Genomic DNA, 20,736 nt, shown 5'->3' on the forward strand with positions numbered 1-20,736 from the left:
TATTTATATTGTTTTCCCCCACTTGCTTCTGTTTTACAAAATTCTTTTTGGTTTTGGGTGTTCTCTGGGCAGCAAAACAAGCTACTTTAATATGCCCTATTTTCCCACAAAAAAGACATTTTGCAGTCTTAAATTTGCATAAATTCGGAGAATGATCCTTCGAAAGGCATCTATAGCACGGTTTTTCAATTTTCACTGCCGAGTTTTGAACTTTCGTTTTGTTTACGGGCTGTTTCGTATAACTTTTATTTGAATGTATTACGTTCAATTTCGTACCAATAATAGCATTTGAGCTTTGAGAAGCTTTTTCCATAGCCGAAGCAATAGCTAATGTTTTAGATAATTCCAAATCATCTTCTTCGAACAGTCTATCTAAGGTTGTTCTATCCCGTAACCCACTTACGAAAACGTCTCGGAGCATTGTATTTAACATGTTTTTATCATAATTACAAGGTACCGCTAGCGATCTTAATTCCGCTATGTAAGCACTTATGCTTTCCCCTTCCTGTTGTTTTCTGTTCAAGAACATATGTCTGCTTGGAATTATGAGCGGTTTAGGATTTAGATGTTCCTTAAGAATATCAATAAGAGTATCGAAATCTTTTTCAGCAGGATTTTCTGGAGCAAGCAAATTTTTTAGCAAATTATACAACTTAGCCGATAGGCTAGAAATCAAGGTTTTACCTCTTTTAATTTCCGCAACATTCTGAATATCTAAAAATGCTTTAAAGCGCTCAATAAATGAATCAAATGATTCTGACGTTTCGTCATATTTATCAAACTGAACACCAGTTACTTTCGATTTTGAATCTGGTTGTTCTTTCGTTTGTAAAGCTTCCATAAGCATTTTATTTTGCTCAATTAATTGCTGAACTAATTGCTCCATGACAGATTTTTCTCAATTAGAAATATATCAGAATTAATAATTCCTACCTTGAGCTGTCTTCAGTTTAATAAACCTAATCCTTACTTGATTTCGCACTCTTTATACTCTCAAACATCGTCGCCAGTTGTTGTATCCTTCCTTATTCATCTTAGTTGGAAGGTGGTGCGTGGGTTTACTTAAGTAACGAACATCGAAACCGCTTACGAATAACACATACTTTACTGGCACAAGCACACAAAATTACATACATCTTAAAACGGTGAAAGCACTATTCATTCTCAGTTACAGTTAGATCTCGATCCAGTTTACATTCTCATACAGTCACAGTTAAAGTTAATAGCATTAAGACACTACACCGCTGAAAAATCTGCGACGCACGTCTCGCGTCTCGCAATTTCTGCTACAGGGATTGAAGGTCCTCTTACATTTTGTTTTATGACCTTCAATTTTGATAGATTTCCAGGGGAGATGTTCTGACAAAACCTCCTCTTCACTTTCTTGAAAATCCACTAAAAAAAAAAGCTTTTTAAGGAAAAATTGTCGGTCCCCTTTACATTATCAAAGAAGACCTGCAATTCCATGTTTTAGATTTCAATTTCAAACAAATTCTCGGAAGCATCCCCGAAGCTCTTCACTCCCTAACATTACCAAAGACCATCTCAAATGCATTTTTAAAACAACAAGTTAAAACAATTCTCGGGATAAAAGATCAGGTGTGCTCTGGATCTTTCCTCTCACTAATATTGCCAAAGATAGTCCAAACCTGCGCTTTCTGAAGTAAAAATGTCAAGAATTTCTTAACATGATCAGTGATATAACAATAGCATTTTAAAAGTTTCCTGGATTGAAAAATGGCTGGGAACGTGCCCTCAAACATTTTCCCTCCCTAACTTATGCAAAGATCGTCTCGAAGGCATTGAGACTATTAGGAAACCTCCGCAGTTGCACCCTGACCATATAGTTAGACGTGATATGGAACACATAGATACAGAACTAATTCAAATCTCTAGATACAAACTTTATTACAATGACCGCCATCAACACAACATGGTGCAGAGCTGCGTTTCCTCAAAACAAAAAAAAAAAAAAAAAAAAACGGTGACTTGTCAACACAAAGTACTATTTAAAAAGTAGTATTTTACTCTGGCGCCACCTGCCAGACAAATTGACTAACCACAAAAGGAAAGAAAAAGGCTAGGAAAGCAATACAACTCTATTTCATTTAAATCTTCAGCATTTTTATGTGGAAAATTATAATACTACAATTATATTTAAATCACAATGGATGTGATTCTGCTAGTACCTACTAAATTATTTTTTACTATCGGTATAAGCGCAGCAATGTTTTCGACAATCTGCAACAAGAATTGAAATTGATCTTCAAAGATTATTATTTTTTTATTCATTAAACTATTTTATAATACATAAATTCCTTTCAGCTAGCTTCCTTGAATAAATTTTTGCGCTTTGTGATAATTCTTCCTAAACTCGCAGATTTGTTTGATCTCTCAAATTTGCATGTTAAAACGTTTCTGGTTAATTCCCGTTTTCAGATAATGAAGCTGATTATGTAGTTAGGAAGTCCTCATGATATCCTCGCTTCAGAGCAACAGTAGGATATCTTAGTTTTACTCCTGGGATTAGATATCTTAATGTTGCTCTGAGGCGACGATATTTTTGGGCATAATCTCAGGTACTTTGCAGAATTATTTTTTTTCACTCATTGCTTTAACAGTTTTACCCAATTGTCTTCTATTCAAGTGTGCCACTTAATTGTCAAAAAGAGCCGAGTAATTTTCTTACTTCATCAATATTTTTATATTGCAATTATAAAATTGAGATTTCATGAAAATGAAATCATTACATACTGCATTCTGAAGTATCGAAGCTGTCACCCAAGGTTTTAAATAAACACGTTCAGCAAATATAAAATATCTTTTGCAATCCAAAATCTTCCACTGAAGTGATGGTAAACTAGTGGTTAAAAATTTATATTTTGAAACAGTACAAAATTTTTTACATTCATTTAGAATGATGCATAGCTCTAGGTATAATAAATCTCATTCCAGGCGAAGGGGTTTTTATGCTGAACTATTAAAATCGATTCAAGAAAATTCTCGATAATCATCTTTTGAGTAGGAGCCTTACAGCAATTTTTTAGGAAATTTTATTCTATGGTCCTTTATAGCCGTCACTTTTCCTTATTATTGAATCTTGTAATGCATTTATCCTTATGAATGAACTCTCAGCCAGCCTAGATACAGAAAAGTATTTCTAGTGCAAAAGAGAACCCTAAGCATTTATTTAAAAAAAAACCCCAATAATCAATTCCATAATATGATCCAGAATTAAGAATTTCTTAATATTTTGTACCAGTAAAGCGATAGCATTTTGCCAGTATTGATGCTTCTTTGGTCAATGGGTAAGACTCAAAAAATATTCACCTTCGAAATTTTGGACCACCCTACTGCCCATTTCATATATGGGAAGTGTAAAAAATGTAGAAGGTTCTTTTTTGACCTTTTGACTGTCCTAAGTCTAGAACATTGGTTCCTAACCAGTGGTTTGTGAACCCCCATTGGTTCGAGAAGTATATGAAGGGGGTTCGCGAAAATTATATTGTAATGGCGGATTTTTAATATTTTCGCTAAAAAAAAAACGAAATGTTCAATTTATACACATGGATACTGCACTTTTTTAAATTGAAAACGAGCTCGACTTCTTTATTTGGCTAAAAAAAGGTTTCTATAAAATTTTTCAGCGTTTTAATAATCTTGGTCAAATAGAATATTTCTCTATTTTTCGATGGACGGCGAAAAGAATCATCCTTCTGATTTTATATTTGCGTAGCTTTGGTTTACTGTAATCAACTGCTGTGAAAAATTAACAGTAAACATGCTGTATTTTTTTTAAAAAAACCCTTTTTGAACACTAGATGGTTTGTGAATTTTTTTTCGGGTGAACAGAACAAGGTTGGGAACCCCTGATCTAGAAGACATCTGCTGATGTTAACACAGGTCTTATGTTTCCATGATGGCTTGACATGTTGTCTTGTGAAGCTCTACCCTTTTTTTAGGCTTACATCCCATCTGCTCTGCATAAGATTCTTTACCTCAGGGTTTCTCAAACTTTTAGACATTGTGACCTCCTTTTAGATTAAGTATATTGGCGATCCCCCAAAGTTCTAACTCTGTCTAGACAACTAAAACAATAACTAAAAACTACACAAATGGTTAAGTTCTATCCTTAGAAACACATGTAACTAGTAAAATAAACATGAACTTTTGTCTCTTGAATTATTTTAAAATAAAAGATAGTAGTAGATCTTACTGATTTTATAATCTGAAATAAATCATAATCTTAATATATAAAAATCAATGTCCTGAGATAATATATATACATATATATATACATATATATATATATCAACGCACAGCCGAAACCGCTGAAGCTTCAGACTTGAAATTTGGCAGGCATGTCCGCATGATTACGAAAGTAACCACTAAGAAAGGATTTTTCGAAATCTCAATTAGTTCGGGAGAAATTAATTAAAACCTCTTAATTTCTGAGAAATTAAAACCTGTCATTGAATTCAAATCCCTTATTTTCGAAGGCTTTCCTCCATTCAAATCATTATTCAGTACTTCATCTCAACTTTTGGTCGATAGTGAACTATAAATTTAATATTGTTTTTGTTTCTCACGTGATTCTTCGAGGCTTTTCTTAAGTCAAATAATTCGCAAATAATTTTCAGTATTACAGATCGGACCCTTTTTTTCTTACTTTGTGTAAATTTTGTTGGCAAGCTGTTTTACTATTCAATTTTTGGTTTTTAAATAACATCATTTGTTTCTTGCAAATGTAATTAGAAAGGTTTAATTTGTTATTTTGTTTGATTTTATTATAAAACTTACTTTTTTAAAAACTCATTGAGGATGGAGCACATCAATGTGAACGGAACTATTCTTCCTCATCATGTCGTTAATATTACAGGTGATGGTGCATGTCTTTTCCGATCTCTTTCGTTTTTATTGTATAATAGTGAAGCTATGTTTAATGAAATTCGTGCTACCATAGTTAATTACGTTTATAATCATTGGGATCAATTTTCTATTATGTCATGTGATAAACACGGTAATAATTATGAAAGCTCCGAAGATTACTTAGTGGATATGTCGCAGGTTCATGTTTTTGGTGGATTCTGTGAATTATTCGCTGCTGGAGACATTTTTCAGTTCTTATTTGAAGTTTATTTTGAAGGCAAATTTTATGCAAAATTTGGAAATGACACTTTTCCAGTGAGAAGACTGAAATTTAGTGGTGATCTTTCAAATGGACACTTTGATGTTTACATACCGGTAAATGAAGCCAGTATAGTCTCTGAAAGTAGCACAGAATCACTCCATAATACCACTGATTTTGAAAACACTAAGGAAAAAAGGAAAAAAAGACGAGCCAGATTTTCAAATGCTACACGTAAAAAGCAGTTGAAAACTGCGGTCAAAAAATATCAACAAAGTCACCCAGAAACTTTAGCTGCTGCTGTGAAGAAATATCAAACAAGTCACCCAGAAGCTTTAGCTGCTGCTGTCAAGAAATATCAAACAAGTCACCCAGAAGCTTTAGCTGCTGCTGTCAAGAAATATCAAACAAGTCAACCAGAAGCTGTAGCTGCTGCTGTGAAGAAATATCAAACAAGCCACCCAGAAGCTGTAGCTGCTGCTGTCAAGAAATATCAAACAAGCCACCCAGAAGCTGTAGCTGCTGCTGTCAAGAAATATCAAACAAGCCACCCAGAAGCTTTATCTGCTGCTGTCAAGAAATATCAAACAAGTCACCCAGAAGCTTTAGCTGCTGCTGTCAAGAAATGTCAAACAAGTCACCCAGAAGCTTTAGCTGCATCAGTCAAAAAATATAAAAAAAATCACCCAGAAGCTCAGAGATCTGCTCAAAAAAATTATGAGAAACAAAATCCTGGTTTACGAACTGAACGCCGTTTACGTCCATGGAACACGAAAACCTACTCAGGTTTTGCATATGATTGTAATACAGAATATGAAAATGATATTGGTACTATGGACAATAAATGCCCAGTGTGCCATGCAAAAAAGTTCAAACGTGAAAGCCCAGGTTTGTGCTGCAGCGGGGGTAAAGTACAGCTTCCACCACTACCACCTCCACCAGAACCACTGTATAGTTTGCTCATGGGCCATCATCCAGATCACCGCCATTTTATTGATCGTATTCGGCAATACAACGGATGTTTTCAAATGACATCGTTTGGAGCCAAGCAAATTAAGGAGACTGGTTTCATGCCAATATTCAAAGTTCAAGGACAAGTTTACCATTTGTGTGGAAGTTTGCTCCCAGAAACAGAGCAACAGGCTCAATTCTTACAGATATATTTCGTAGGTGATGATGAAAAAGAAGCTCACATAAGGTCACACAACTATCCTGGTGTCAAGCCAGACTTGGTAAAGCAACTTCAACATATGCTGCATGAAGTAAATAATTACATCAAGGATTTAAAAACTGCGTTAGATAAGGTGCCACTTGAGTGTCGAAATTTTCAAGTAATGATTCATGCAGATCGTATGCCTGCCAATGCACATAAAGGACGTTTCAATGCACCATCAGCCAACGAGGTGGCTCTGGTGATTGTAGGACAGCAGTTTCAGCAGAGAGACATCATCCTTGAAAGCCGCAATGCAAAACAGCAACGAATAAGCGAACTCCATAGGGCATATGATGCCCTGCAATATCCTCTCATGTTTTGCTATGGGGAAGATGGATATTCAGTTGATGTACTTCAGCAAGATACTGCTGATAAGTTGGGGCCTACTACTAAATTACCTGTCAAGAAAACTGTTTCTGCAGCTCAGTTTTATTCCTGGCGTATAATGTTACGAGATACAGAAGAAAATTATCTGTTACGCTACTGTGCTCTTCTAAGTCAATTTTTAGTTGATGAGTATGCTAAGATAGAAACTGAAAAACTGAATTTTCTCAAATACAATCAAAGCAAACTGAGATCAGAGGAATACATTCATTTAAGAGATGAAGTAGGAAGGTATGATGCTGATCAAATCGGACAGAGAGTGGTATTACCATCATCGTTTATCGGTGGACCCCGTTACATGCACGAACGAGCTCAAGATGCCATGTCATATGTACGTCATTATGGAAGTTCAGATTTATTTATAACTTTCACGTGTAACCCAAAATGGAAAGAGATTCAGCGAGAATTGTATCCCGGACAGAAGCATTATCAACGTCATGACATCATTGCGAGAGTTTTCCATATGAAAGTGAAGGAGTTTATGGATCTTATAGTTAAAGGACAAGTTTTTGGTAAAGTTCGGTGTCACATGTTATCTGTAGAGTGGCAAAAACGAGGGTTGCCCCATATTCATTGCCTGCTGTGGCTGGAAGAAGCCATTACTGCTGATATGGTTGATAAAGTTGTGTGTGCTGAAATTCCAGATGTTGATCGTGATCCCCTTCTCTATGATATTGTTAAGGCTAATATGATTCATGGGCCATGCGGAAGAGTAAATACATTTTCTCCTTGCATGAAAGATGGTTGCTGCACAAAACGATATCCTCGCCCTTTCGTCCAAGAAACGCAGAGGGGACTAGATGGTTATCCTTTGTATCGTAGGAGAACTCCAGAGGACGGTGGTTTCACAGTTAATCTTAAAGGATTTCAGTTAGATAACAGATGGGTTGTACCATACAATCCCGTTTTGTTGCGTACTTTTGAATCTCATATCAATGTTGAGATAACGAATTCCGTAAAATCGATAAAGTATGTTTGCAAATACATCACTAAAGGAAATGATCAAGCAGCCTTCATTTTAAAGAATGATAAAGATATTGATGAGATAGAGATATACGAATCTGGCAGATATATCAGCAGTTCAGAAGCAGTGTGGAAAATATTGGGATTTCCTATTCATGAGAGATACCCTGCAGTAATTCATCTTGCTGTGCATCTGGAAAATGGCCAACGTGTTTACTTCACCGCACAAAATATTCATAACAAAGTTGTAAAACCTCCAGAGACAACACTTTCGGCATTCTTCAACCTTTGCAAAATTGATGAGTTTGCCAGAACACTTCTGTATGTTGAAGTTCCTTCGTATTATGTGTGGCAACAGAATAAAAAGTTTACAAGACGTAGGCGGGGAGAGAAAATTGATCAATGGCCAGGGATAAAGAAAGATTCTGCTTTAGGACGCGTTTACACAATTCATCCTAACAATGTTGAGTGTTACCACCTACGCCTCCTCCTCCATCATGTTAGAGGTCCAACATCTTTTTCTTATTTAAAAACTGTAAGCAATGTTGAATACCCTACATTCAAAGCTGCATGCATGGCAATGGGATTGCTCGAGGATGATAAACAGTGGCAATACACTATTGAGGAAGCTATTTTAAGCAGCTCATCATTCAAACTGCGAGAACTTTTTTCAGTGATCTTGGTATTTTGTCATCCCTCTGATCCACGAAGCCTTTGGGAAAAGTACAAGGACAGTTTTTCAGAAGACATCCAGTTTCAGCATGAAAGACAACTGCAAGACTCCGCTCTTTCAACTAAGGACAAAGCGTACAACCAATGCTTGATTCTGATTGAAGACACTGTTCAGACTCTGGGAGGTCAGCGCTTAATGGATTATGGTTTACCTCAGCCTGAGCGATTTGAGACTAATTTGCAAAACAGTGAGTACATGCGAGAAACAAATTTTGATCTTGAAGATTTGAAGAAAAAAGTACATAATGCTGAAGCCTCTCTAACAGGCGAACAGTCCAGCGTATATCAAAAGGTCCTCAACAGCCTCGAGTCTGGTACAGGCCAAATATTTTTCTTAGATTCACCTGGTGGAACTGGAAAAACATTTCTCTTAAATTTACTTCTTTCAAAGGTCAGAAGCAATAAAGGCATTGCCTTGGCAACTGCATCATCTGGAATAGCTGCAACGTTATTGGAGGGTGGAAAGACAGCTCATTCTGCTTTTAGATTACCCCTTAACCTCAATTACTCAGAGAATCCAACGTGCAATATTAAAAAACAGAGTAATTTGGCTAAGGTTTTACGTGATTGTAAACTCATTATCTGGGATGAGAGTACTATGGCTCATAAAGCAGGATTCGAGGCTCTTAATGCAACTCTCAAAGATCTAAGAAATTCTGAGGAAGTAACGGGTGGAGTAACTGTTCTACTAGCAGGAGATTTTCGGCAAACATTACCGGTTGTACCTAGAGGAACACGTGCAAATGAAGTTAACGCATGCATCAAATCGTCGTATCTATGGCCTAAAGTGCAGAAACTTCGTTTGAGTAAGAATATGAGAGTTCATTTACATGGAGATGCGTCAGCGGAATTGTTTTCTAATCTTCTCCTTAAAATAGGAGACGGATTATATCCTGAATGTGCTGGCAAAATTATTATACCCCACGCACTCGCTACGGTAGTCACGGAATTGCCAGATCTCATCGCCAAGATTTATCCTGATGTTGCTGATATAAAAAATAAGCCCATTGAATGGTTGTGCGAGCGTGCCATCTTATCTCCAGAAAATGACACAGCCGCAGAAGTCAACAGTATCTTATTAAAGTCGTTTAGTGGAGAAGATATTTACTACAAATCTTTTGATACAACAACAAATCGTGATGATGCAGTGCAGTATCCAGAAGAGTTTCTTAATACCTTAGACCCTCCAGGTTTTCCACCTCACCTACATCACCTGAAAGTTGGAACACCAGTAATGCTACTACGAAACCTTTGTCCACCAAAGTTATGCAATGGCACCAGACTACAAGTGATTAGACTTAATAAGTATGTTATCGAAGCTACGATAATGACTGGATGTGCTCGAGGAGAGTTGGTTTTAATACCCCGCATTCCATTAATTCCGTCGGACTATCCTTTTGAATTTAGAAGAGTGCAGTTCCTGTAAAAGTTTGCTTTGCAATAACCATTAATAAGTCGCAAGGGCAGACGTTAAAAGTAGCGGGGATCGATTTAAGAGAAGACTGTTTTTCACACGGCCTATTTTATGTACCTTGCTCCAGAGTCAGTTCATCAAGCAGTTTAATAATTTTAGCACCAGAAAAAAAAAACCAAAAATGTTGTATACAAGGAAGTTCTTGCTTAAACACACAGGCATAACAATAAAATGTGGATGGTCTGCGTTTTCAAAGAAAATTAATACTTTAAAATGATCGTTAATGACAATTAAGGATCGGTTCAGGCCAAGGGCATATATATAAGGAGTCCAGGGGCCCCGGGACCCTCCTAAAATTAGAAAAATATAGGTAATAAGTAATTATTATAGGAGATTTTTATTTACTACGTGCACCAAACACTGTTATCCCCTGCTAATTCCATTACCCGAGCAATGCCGGGTACGGGAATGCTAGTTATTATATAAAATAGAAAGTTGCACCTCAAGGTATGATGGGTTAAAATTGCTTCTACATTTGAACGAAGCCATTGCTTGTTTGGTGATATTTTGACAGTTGAAATGGTAACCCTAACTTCAGTGGATTAACCCTAAACTCTAGTAGGTAGCGTTCATTGTTGACAATTTTTTCATTTCTTCATTCTCCTGAAATGACACAGTCTCACCAGTAAAACAGTTAAGTTACCGGATCGAGTTCAGCCTTGTCACAATAAAGCCTTTCCCTGTATGTTAAATATTACCAAAACATATTAGCAAATTATCACGCCATGGAGCGAGTTTCATTGTTGAAACATGCGGCTTACTCAATCATCGGCTATTATTTATATGAGGATTGTGAGTAGTATTGCGAGCGAAATAACAAAGGATAAATGTTTGAAAAGAGGCTTTTCAAGTAGTGACGATAGTGAGTGTGCAAAAACAAAGTACTGAAAATATGGCGAGTCATTCATACAATTCAGTTTTACTGAACTAGCATACAAACCTCAAAGTGTTATATGTAGTGAATGAAATGTTATCAGCTGAAAGCATGAAGCCTTCAAAAATGAAACTTGTATGTGTATTAAAAGCTTTATGTCTACTTTTGAAAAAATAAAAACACAGCAACAAATTCATGTTTTTAAAACTCTTCTTCCACATCTTGCAACTCCCTGGGGATCACGACCCACTGCTTGAGAACCCCTGCTTTACCTTATCTCTTTTTCTCTACCTCAAAGATAGCCTACAGTAGTGGACACAATTACAAGACACCTATCTAATTTGGCGAATGGTGAAAGAAAATATTCACAGCTTAAAAATGTTTATTCAAATGAGTCAAAAACATAAATTTATTCTGTTATCACACGTAATTGTTTCACAGGAATAATATTTTGATAGAGTTCAATATAAATAAATAAAAATACCATGGACAAAATTATAAGACACCCTAATATTTTAATTAAAACACCTGCTTTTTTTTGAAAATAATGTGCGATATCCTAATTTTGTGCACTCTGTTATGGCATCAGCAGTTAACTAAAGCAGACGATAACCAAATTACAAACATGCCACAAGGCACAGAGTTAAAAGAAACTAAAATTTGTAAAATTCGGAGATCAAATGGAAACGTCCTTCAATTAGTAATATTTCAAAAGTTATTAAATGCTCTGGATGTGCAATTAGAAATATTTTGAATAAAGAAGTTAATTATTCTCAAGTGTGTTCTCAACGCTTCAAATGTAAAATATAAAAGATTGAAGAAAAAACCACTGCTTCAAAGCTGGCACAAAATGGATCTTCTAAACTACGCTAAAGAAACTAAGGCCTGGAGACCTCCAAATGGTACTTCGTGTTATTTTCTAAAGATAAAAAGTTTAAACTGGATGGTCCTAATTTGTTTCAATATTATTGTCATAATTTAAGAAAGTCTCCGCAGGTACTAATGACCCACCAAATGGGTGGTGGCTCAGTAATGGTTTGGACTGGTTTTTCGGCTCAAGGGAAAAAGGATATTGTTTTTGTGCATTCAACAATGACTTCCAAAAATATTAAAATCTTCTTAAAGATTAACTAGCCATATAAGGTTAGCTCTTTTGTGGCAAAAACTACACTTACCAGCACGATAACGTGCCGATTCATGCATCACACAAAAAAAAAAGGAGTTTCAGCGAAAAGTATCAATATTCTCCTGTGGCCTTCTCGCTCGCCAGACTTAAATTCCATCATAATATCTAGGAGGATCTTACCTCGTGCTGCTTACCGAAATGGAAGGCAGTTTATATGTGTCGAAGACCTAAAGAATGCTGTAAAATTTGCTTGGGAAGAACTGTCTTACGATATTTCGGTAAAATTTATAGATTTGATGCCAAATCTATATTTTTTTTTTCTTTCATGTTATAAAAAACAATGGCAGCTCTTACCAAATATTAAATAACCATGTTATATGACGACCATTATGCTTGTTAATTATGTTGACCACAGTATTTGGAAAAAAAGTTTGGTGTCTTATAATTTTGTCCATTATGTTTTTAAATTTTTTTTCATTAAATTGTATGAAAATATCATTAATATAAAATCAATATGTATGACAACAGAATAAATTGATGTTTTTGACGTATTTAATAGCACATTCTCAAGCTCTGAATCTTTTCTTCCGGTATCTGACAAATTAAATAGGTGTCTTATAATTATGTCCACCACTGTACACATGTATATTCTTAGAACCAGGGCACAACTAAAGTTTTTGAAGACACTGGGCACAAAATTTATTTGGTGCCCCCATCCTGAGCTTATTTTATATGCAGAAGCAGTAAAATTTCTTGATATTTGCGTATTAACATATCATTACTAAATTTGGTGGAACTCTATATATTAATATAAAATAGAAGTGACATAGTATTACGATAACTAAACATGATACTATAAGATGTCGTCAAACTTTGCCCGTTGGAAAAAGCCATTAATATAAAAATTATTTATGGTATAACTTTAAAATGTGTTGTAAATATAGAACAAATTTTGAGTGGTTTTTGGGACTTGAGAAAGAGATTAAATTTTTACAGGTTTTTTTTCCCCTTCTAGATTTAATATTTACATTTTGCTATAGAACGATATGAAGTGAGTCCAAAATCAAAATTTTACCTACAGATTTGGTGCCCTCCCCAAATGTTGGTGCCCTGGGCCCATGCCCCATGTGTCCATGCCCTAATTTGGCCCTGCTTAGAACTTAAATTTCAACAATTTTCTGGGGTTATGGCTTCCCCAGGGGTTATGGTTATTCTCTAACATCAATAAGATTGTCTGAATTTTTGATTTACAAGTTCATCACAATTCTACATTGCGTTTTCACACTGTATTGCCTGAAAATTTCCCCCTCAGTAATCGTTATTGCATATGTGCAATAACGATTACAGAGGGGTGCCTGTAGAGAAAGACTTGGCAAGGGGGGGGGGGGGGGTCAATTTATTGTAACAAACTTGTTTTGAATTTCAATTTCAAAAAACATATTCTCACCCATAGAACGTCAATTATCCTCTAAATTTGCGCTTTGGAAACTTCAATTGATAAATTTTACTTAAAAAATAATTCCTGAACCCCACCCCTTCTCCTAGTGTTTCCAAAGATAGCTTACACATGCCTTTTTAAGACTCTAATTTCAAAAATTTTCTTCAGAAATTCTCCAAAGCTATAAATTTCAAATATATGGGTAGATCTTTCATTTCGAAATGCATTGTTTATGTTTATAAAGAGGTTGACCAAAGAATTACAAAATGAGTGGGTGCAGTTCAAATTAAAAAAAAAAAAAAAAAACATATTAAAATCAGGCAGATAAATTTAATATAGTGAATACAAATCAGTAACTTCCAAATATGTATGAAAAGAGAATACTGGGGGAAGTACAGACATATAGACTTCTTAATGATTGTCATATAACTTACCACAAATCACTTGTACTTGAGATAGAAAAACAAAAGTTGATATTAAAATCTCACAATATTTGTCACTTCTACTCCACACAATCATTGGTAGCATAAATAATTTTCCATAACTTGCAAGAATAATACTATGGAATAAGTGTTTGATAGAAAATCTGTAAATAATAAAAAAGAACATTGAAATATATATTGAGCAAAGGAATTGAATTTACATTAAATTTATATCAAAAAGTTAGGTCAAGTGATGCATGCTTGTTAAAAACATTTCTTTAATTGCAAGTCATGAAATTCAAATACTGTTCTTAAAATTGCTTTTCGTTTGACATTTGTATATCAAACCGTTATGAAACAATTTTTATATATGAGCAATAATAATAAAATAAGACGGAAAGATGCATGTTTTTTTTTTTTTTTTTTTTTTGAGCATTAAGAACCGTCTTTTTTACTTTTACATTTTTACTACCTATACATTCACTTTTTAAAAATTTTATTTAACTATATAATAATGAAGAAAATATTTTAAAATTAAAAAAGACTAAACACCACTTAATTATTTCTACATTAAAAAAAATATGGTGAAAGAAATTTAAATTCTGTTTGTGGCAGGCCTGCATCCAGGAGACCGCTTAACACATACAGCCAGGAAACTTTGCACAAAATTACTTTGAGCCCCAAGGGCCTTCGCCTGGGGTACTTTATTTTAAATCAGTTTTTTAATTTTGAATAATTTTTTTGTGTAATTCATTTTTGAGCTAAATTTTACATCAATTGCCAATTGAAAGACGAAAAGATTTCACACACCCCTTTAGCATTCTATGTCGTTCTAAAGAGATTTTTTTTTCTGCATCCAATAAAGCTTGTTTCAATTTTCTCAATTAATTAGAGCATCGGATATAGGGGTTTCTATTTTAGCGAAAAGTCCTAAGCACAACTAAACTTAAGCCCAGAACTAAAGAGGAAAATGTATTACTAGAGACCATGAATTTGAAAGTGACTTTTCAAGCATACAAAACTGCCGTCTTGTAATGTTCGAAAGCCCCCGAGCAACTACATCTATGCAAGTTAGTTTGGAGCTCGAGGAAAGAGGTGGTCTTAAAAGCGATTTTTTAAAAAATTTAATATCTCAGCTAAGTATATTTCTATCAAGTTATAAGTTCTTTTTATCTTTGGATGAGAGCAGAATTGTGTTTAAAGCTCTTAAATTCTATTTTCTACGGGCGGGAGACGGGGATTTTTATTTCGTTCAAAACTGAATTCAGGATAGGTTTTTTAATCTGATTTTTTCTAATTGAAGATTAAAATCTTTGTGAATTAAACTTGATGGAAAAACACAGATAAAAGTTTCCTATAATTTGAACAAAATTTAGGGGTTACTACCAGTGATTAAAATTACGTTCATTGTGAAACAAATGGTGTATAATTAACTTCCTATTATCTACAGTGCTGGCCAAATTATTAGACTAAGACTGTTTTAAAAGCAAATTCTTTATTGGTTACATAATTACACATTAACGAACAGTGAAATAATTATCTAATATTTAGTATGCATTCCCTTGTCCTTGATGAGCATTTTAACACTAGAACCGCCAACCCGGTCATTTTGAACCAAAACAATGTTTCGCTCATCACCACACGAAAAGTATCAATAGGAGAAAAAAACCCTTTTGTGACTTTTCATAATGTATGGTGAACAACAGCTTACTGAAATTAAAAATTCGTAACATAAATATTTTTCTGATTAATAACACTTATACCTAGAACTGCCGACCCGGTCAATTTGACCCATAAGATACGTTAGTGCGCAAATGCCGGGAAACAGCTGTATTTTTCGAAAAGTAGCAGTAGTACTTCAACACCCTCGAATTGCAAGAATAGACTGCCCCAGAGGGAGGAATCTTCTAGGTCTTCAGTTAGGGTCATTGAATTTAATTTGAAGTGTTACGATTTAAGTTCGATCGCAAAGATAAGTGACAAGTAATATTGAGAAGGCTTTTCGAAGTTGCGTTTTTGCTGTGATTGGTATATAAAAAATTGAGATCACGACACCGAAATCATATTGTTAATGAAACGTTAGAATATTTAAAACAGCTATCTGAAAATGATTCAGATGGTGAAGATAACGATGAAGGAGTTTTGATTTTGAATAGCGACGATGAATACCTGCCTCCTAGTGAAGAAAATTTGGATTTGGATTCAGAAAATGAAAGTGAAGATAGCCGTGAAAATGCTGTAACAGTCAATGGTTCTTTTTATATCAATAAGGACAATTTATCTGATGTAAAAGGGAAATCAAACATTCAAAGAAAATATAAAAATAGGCAAAGAAATTTTGAAAAGGGACCAACACGAACATTCAAAGTTGGAAATAGTGAAGTTGGCAAATATGGCACAGTTTGGAGTGTCGCTGAAATAGGAACAAAGGATAGAGGGAAAAAATCAAAGTGTAGTGTTTTGAAAGAAGTTGGAGGTCCAACTTTGACATGCTAAACAAATGACAACAAAGACATGCTAAACGCAATCTTATCGACACCAGTCATCTAAGTGCTTGGAAGCTTTTTATAGATGAATAGGTCTTGAAGCATATACAGAAATGTACTGAAGATTAAGCTCATCGGCAGACTCATGATAGAGACTGGAGTATAACATTACAAGAAATATATACTTTTGTAACAATTTTATATGCTCGTGGAAATTATTGTGCAAAAGGGCTTGAACTGGATAGCTTGTGGTCAAAAGACTGGGGACCACAGTTTTTCCAAAATACAATGCCAAGAAACCAATTTCAGGAAATAATGACATTTCTACGTTTTGATATAAAATCAATGAGATCAAAGCGTCTGGAGACAGACAAATTCACTCTTATTTTGGATATTTGGAATCGTTTCATTGATAATTGCAAGAATAACTGTACATCAGGCCCAAATATAACTGTAGATGAACAGTTATTTCCTACAAAAGCTAGGTGAAAATTCAACCAATACATGTAAAACAAGCCAGATAAGTTTGGAATCAAGTTCTGGTTGGCTGCGGATGCTGATTCAAATTATCGATAAATGGATTCCCATATCTTCGGGAAAATAACGAAAGTCGATCCAACGATATATTTCTTTCTAAACATGTTGTAATGCGATTAAGTCCTTATGAAAACAAGGGCAGAAATGTCACTACATACATCTTTTTCACAACACTGAAGTTTGCAGAGAAATGGAAATCCAAAAATACGATCCTGGTTGGAACTGTAAAACGTTCAAGAAGAGAAATACCGGTCTCTGTGAGAATGTCAAAATCCACATTGCATACAACTACGGTACTAATGCATAAAGACATTAGTCTAACTGTTTATCAAGGCAAAAAAAAGAAAAAAACCTTTGTTACTCAGTAGTCTCCATCTAACCGTTGAAATTTTAGATCACCCAAAAAAAAAAAGCCTGATTCAATCGCTCTCTACAATGCAACTAAATACTTTGTGGACGTGATTGACCAGATGGGAAGGAAATGTACAGTCAAGTCTGCTTCACGTAGGTGTCCAGTGCAGGTTTTTGGTAATACTTTGGATCTCTTGCTGCAATCAACGCTTGGGTTTTGTATAAAGTTAGTACTGGACAATCTATTAGTCGACGATTCATTCAAGAGTTAGTTGAAGAATTGAGAGAAAAGTTTGTTCTCTCCCAGCAAAAAAAAAAAAAAAAGCTGCAAAAAGAAAGCGTGAAGCAACCAATGAATATGCAATGAATGCAGCACAAGCTTAGCATAAACAAGTCAGATGTCACAGTGAAATGTGAGAACAAAACTACAGATAACTGCTCAAAATGTAGAAAACCCATTTGCGGGAAATGTACAAAACTAATTACTAAATTTTGTGCATGATGCAATCAATAAATCAGATTTTTTACTCTCAAGAACTAGTAAGTAAATGAAAACAGTTTTAATTTTTAATTCTTTATAAACATCTAAATTTGTTTATAAGAAATATCATGTTTTTCCTTTGAAATTGGGAAAGTTTTGTCCTATTTGGTTGAAGAGAGATATAATGATACTCGAGAATCAGGACCGTGTCCAGGATTCCATAAAGGGAGGGGTTTTTGCAGGCCTGTCATTTCAAAATTTTTTTTTTTTTTTGGGGGGGGGGGTGCAAAACATTTGTTTAATGGTCACAATGAGGGGCTTAGCGGTTCAGAGGGCAGGGGGGATGGTTCAAATCCGCAGAAGATTAGATTTTAAGGTTATATACTACCTATTCTATTAATATATTTTATACACAGCAGAACCTCGTTTATCCAGCCCCTGTTTATCCGGATCAAATTTGTAGAAAAAAATATATTTACGTAAATAATCATTTAAAATTATGATTTCGAGAAGGAAAGTTTAAATACGCCAAATACTCGGTTTCATTTCGATCAAGCATACTATTAATGCAACGGACATACAATAAAGTATAGTACTAATTTAGCAAACAATATGATATACTCTTTGGATGGCAGCCCATTGCTATTGCAGCTGAATTATAACTGATGAAGTAATTGAGAAAAAACAGTATGATAAAATTTTGTTAGAAAGGCTTTTTTTTTTGGTGCAATAAAAGATAAGTCTGCATATTTAAGAATATTATTGATTATTATCAGGATTTTCATTTTTTAGGATTGCCTTTGGTCCCATCTAGTCCGGATAAATGAGGATGTATTGTACATACATGTAAGGATCGCTATGAACCCCACCTCCCAGAAGGAAATTTCTGGTTGCTCAAGAAAACCTCAGTATTTATCCATTTTACTGCTTGTTTAGATTCCAACCTATTATCTGTTTAATGTGCAATATATTGCAACAAATACTGAAAAAATTTCACACATTCTTTTATGACATATGTTTTCAGGTTTTAATATTCTAAGATAATGCTTAGCAAACTAAATAGGAAGAGTTTTGATGCAGATGTAAATTACATAAACAAACCCAATTACTATGCATCTACAGAGGGGCAGCACTCATCGCTTTTTGTGACACGCCCCAGATTAAAACCCCCTTATGAGAAGCAATATTAAACTTGTATTGACAGTTTATTCAACCGTTCCTCCATCTCTGTTTTTCCAAAATATGATTTTAGTTGATTAAGAGAAGACAGTCGCAAGTTACCAGGCAACTTCAAAGAGAATGCTTTTTATAAAAAAGTTCTGTACACAAATTTCAACATTAAAGCTAATTGTTAAACATGCACAATTCTTTATTTATTTTCTTATTATTTTTTTCCCAATGGGAGGGGTTTAACCCCTACCCCCCCCCTAAAACCCTCCCCTTGGACACGGCTCTGTCGAGAATAATAAATATCAAAAACTATGATTTTTAAAAAAATAAGTCAATTTCTCTCGATTTATGTAAATCACTTCATGTAAATGCTTAGAAATAGTTTTTAAATTAAATGTATTAGTTAGCTAAGTTAAGCGCTTGTGCATTTTTTATTGATTCTTAATCTGGGGTCAAAATGACCCGCTCGGCGGTTCCAGGTATACCGAAAGTACGGCGGTTCTAGTGTTAAGTCTTTTTGACTACTTTTCACAAGGTTTACACCATTTCTTAACTATTTAGAAAAGGAGGTAAAAAACTGTTTATACTCACTATTATATACAGGGTGAGTTCGATCGAATCTGCCATACGAAATGGGGTGATAGAAGAGCACAAGTGGGATATAGAACCACCCATTATCGTGTCCAATCCTTAACCGTAACCGAGTTATGGTAGATATAAGGAAAATGAGTAAAAAAACAAAATTCTGAGAAAACGACCAATTTCTGAAATTCTTGTAGGACTTACAAGGGAAATAAGTACATAATTGGAAAGAGCAGATTAAATCCTACAAAATGACACCTTTTCCATCGAAATAGCCGCATTTTACAGCGAGCTACAAGCTTTGAAACGTTGGACACACTCAGAATTGAAACGGCGGCAAAGTTTTCAATCGACATTTTCAAGAACAACCGTTTGAGCTACAATCGGTCAAATTTACCAAAAACTGGCCCATTTCACAAGCTTTCCGATCATACAACAAATCATATTGGGCTTTAAGTTCAGCAGAAATTTAGGCTTTTGTTTGAAACTGTAAAAATCTACATTCGTTGAAAAAGGAAAACCAGCAAAGAGTCCCCTTTTTCTGTTTTAAACTTTCAGTTTCACGTTAGCATGTTGGTTTCTTTGTTCAAGAAAATGATATTTTTGTATCGAAATAATAATTTTTACATTTTATTAAGTGAAAAAACCCAAGAGATAACAATAAGTAGAAATAAAAAAGCATCACTTTCCCATGCTTTCAACAAAGGAGAAATCATTAATAAAAAAGTTACACTAACATCAATGAGTACGTTTGATCAATCTTCAAAATTTACAATAGATGCTGAAATTGCTCGCCGCCACACCTGATGCATGCTTTCCCCATTTTAAGAACTGAAACAACCGTTGCTCCTAATGAAATTTCATCTCTTAGTTTTACTACGGCTCCATCAAACCGGTTGCGCAGTTCCTGCAAACTGGTTACTTCTGTTTTGTATACTCCTTATTAGAGCCCCTAAAGGAGTCCATTGGTGTCAGGTCTGGCGACATAAGTGGCTAAGGAATGGAACCCGTAAGACCAATACATTGGAGATACTATTCAGTTTGAAACTTCCGAACGGCATTTGAAAATGAGCAGAGTTACCACCGTGTTGAAAAATGATTTCCACTCTCTCCGAATCAGGAATAGCATCCAGTAAGCCAGGCAAATGATGTTCCATGAACGCTAAATATGCGCTTCCTGCATTAAAACACCTTGAAACCAGTAATGTTCCCATCATTTTTTCTGAGGGTATACTCCCACTAATCCATTACGCACAATAAGTGTATGTGATCATATAGTATGTCATAATATGAAAATTTAAGAAGCTTGAGGGTATACGCTATGTGTCTAAAAAAGTTTGAGAGTATACGGCGTATATGAAGTATACCCTATGGG

At 34.8% G+C, this 20,736-nt stretch overlaps 1 protein-coding gene across 1 annotated transcript in view; it reads right to left on the minus strand.

Moving 5' to 3' along the window:
- Positions 1 to 20,736, minus strand: part of LOC129222088 (protein ARV1-like) — a 59,574-nt gene that overhangs the window by 17,071 nt on the left and 21,767 nt on the right. The window contains exon 5 of the mRNA XM_054856520.1: positions 13,767 to 13,918. Within this exon, the coding sequence (XP_054712495.1) occupies positions 13,767 to 13,918 (152 nt within the window). The remainder of the gene's footprint in view (positions 1 to 13,766; positions 13,919 to 20,736) is intronic.

Source organism: Uloborus diversus, chromosome 5 (assembly GCF_026930045.1).
Source record: "Uloborus diversus isolate 005 chromosome 5, Udiv.v.3.1, whole genome shotgun sequence".
NCBI classification, from domain to species: domain Eukaryota; kingdom Metazoa; phylum Arthropoda; class Arachnida; order Araneae; family Uloboridae; genus Uloborus; species Uloborus diversus.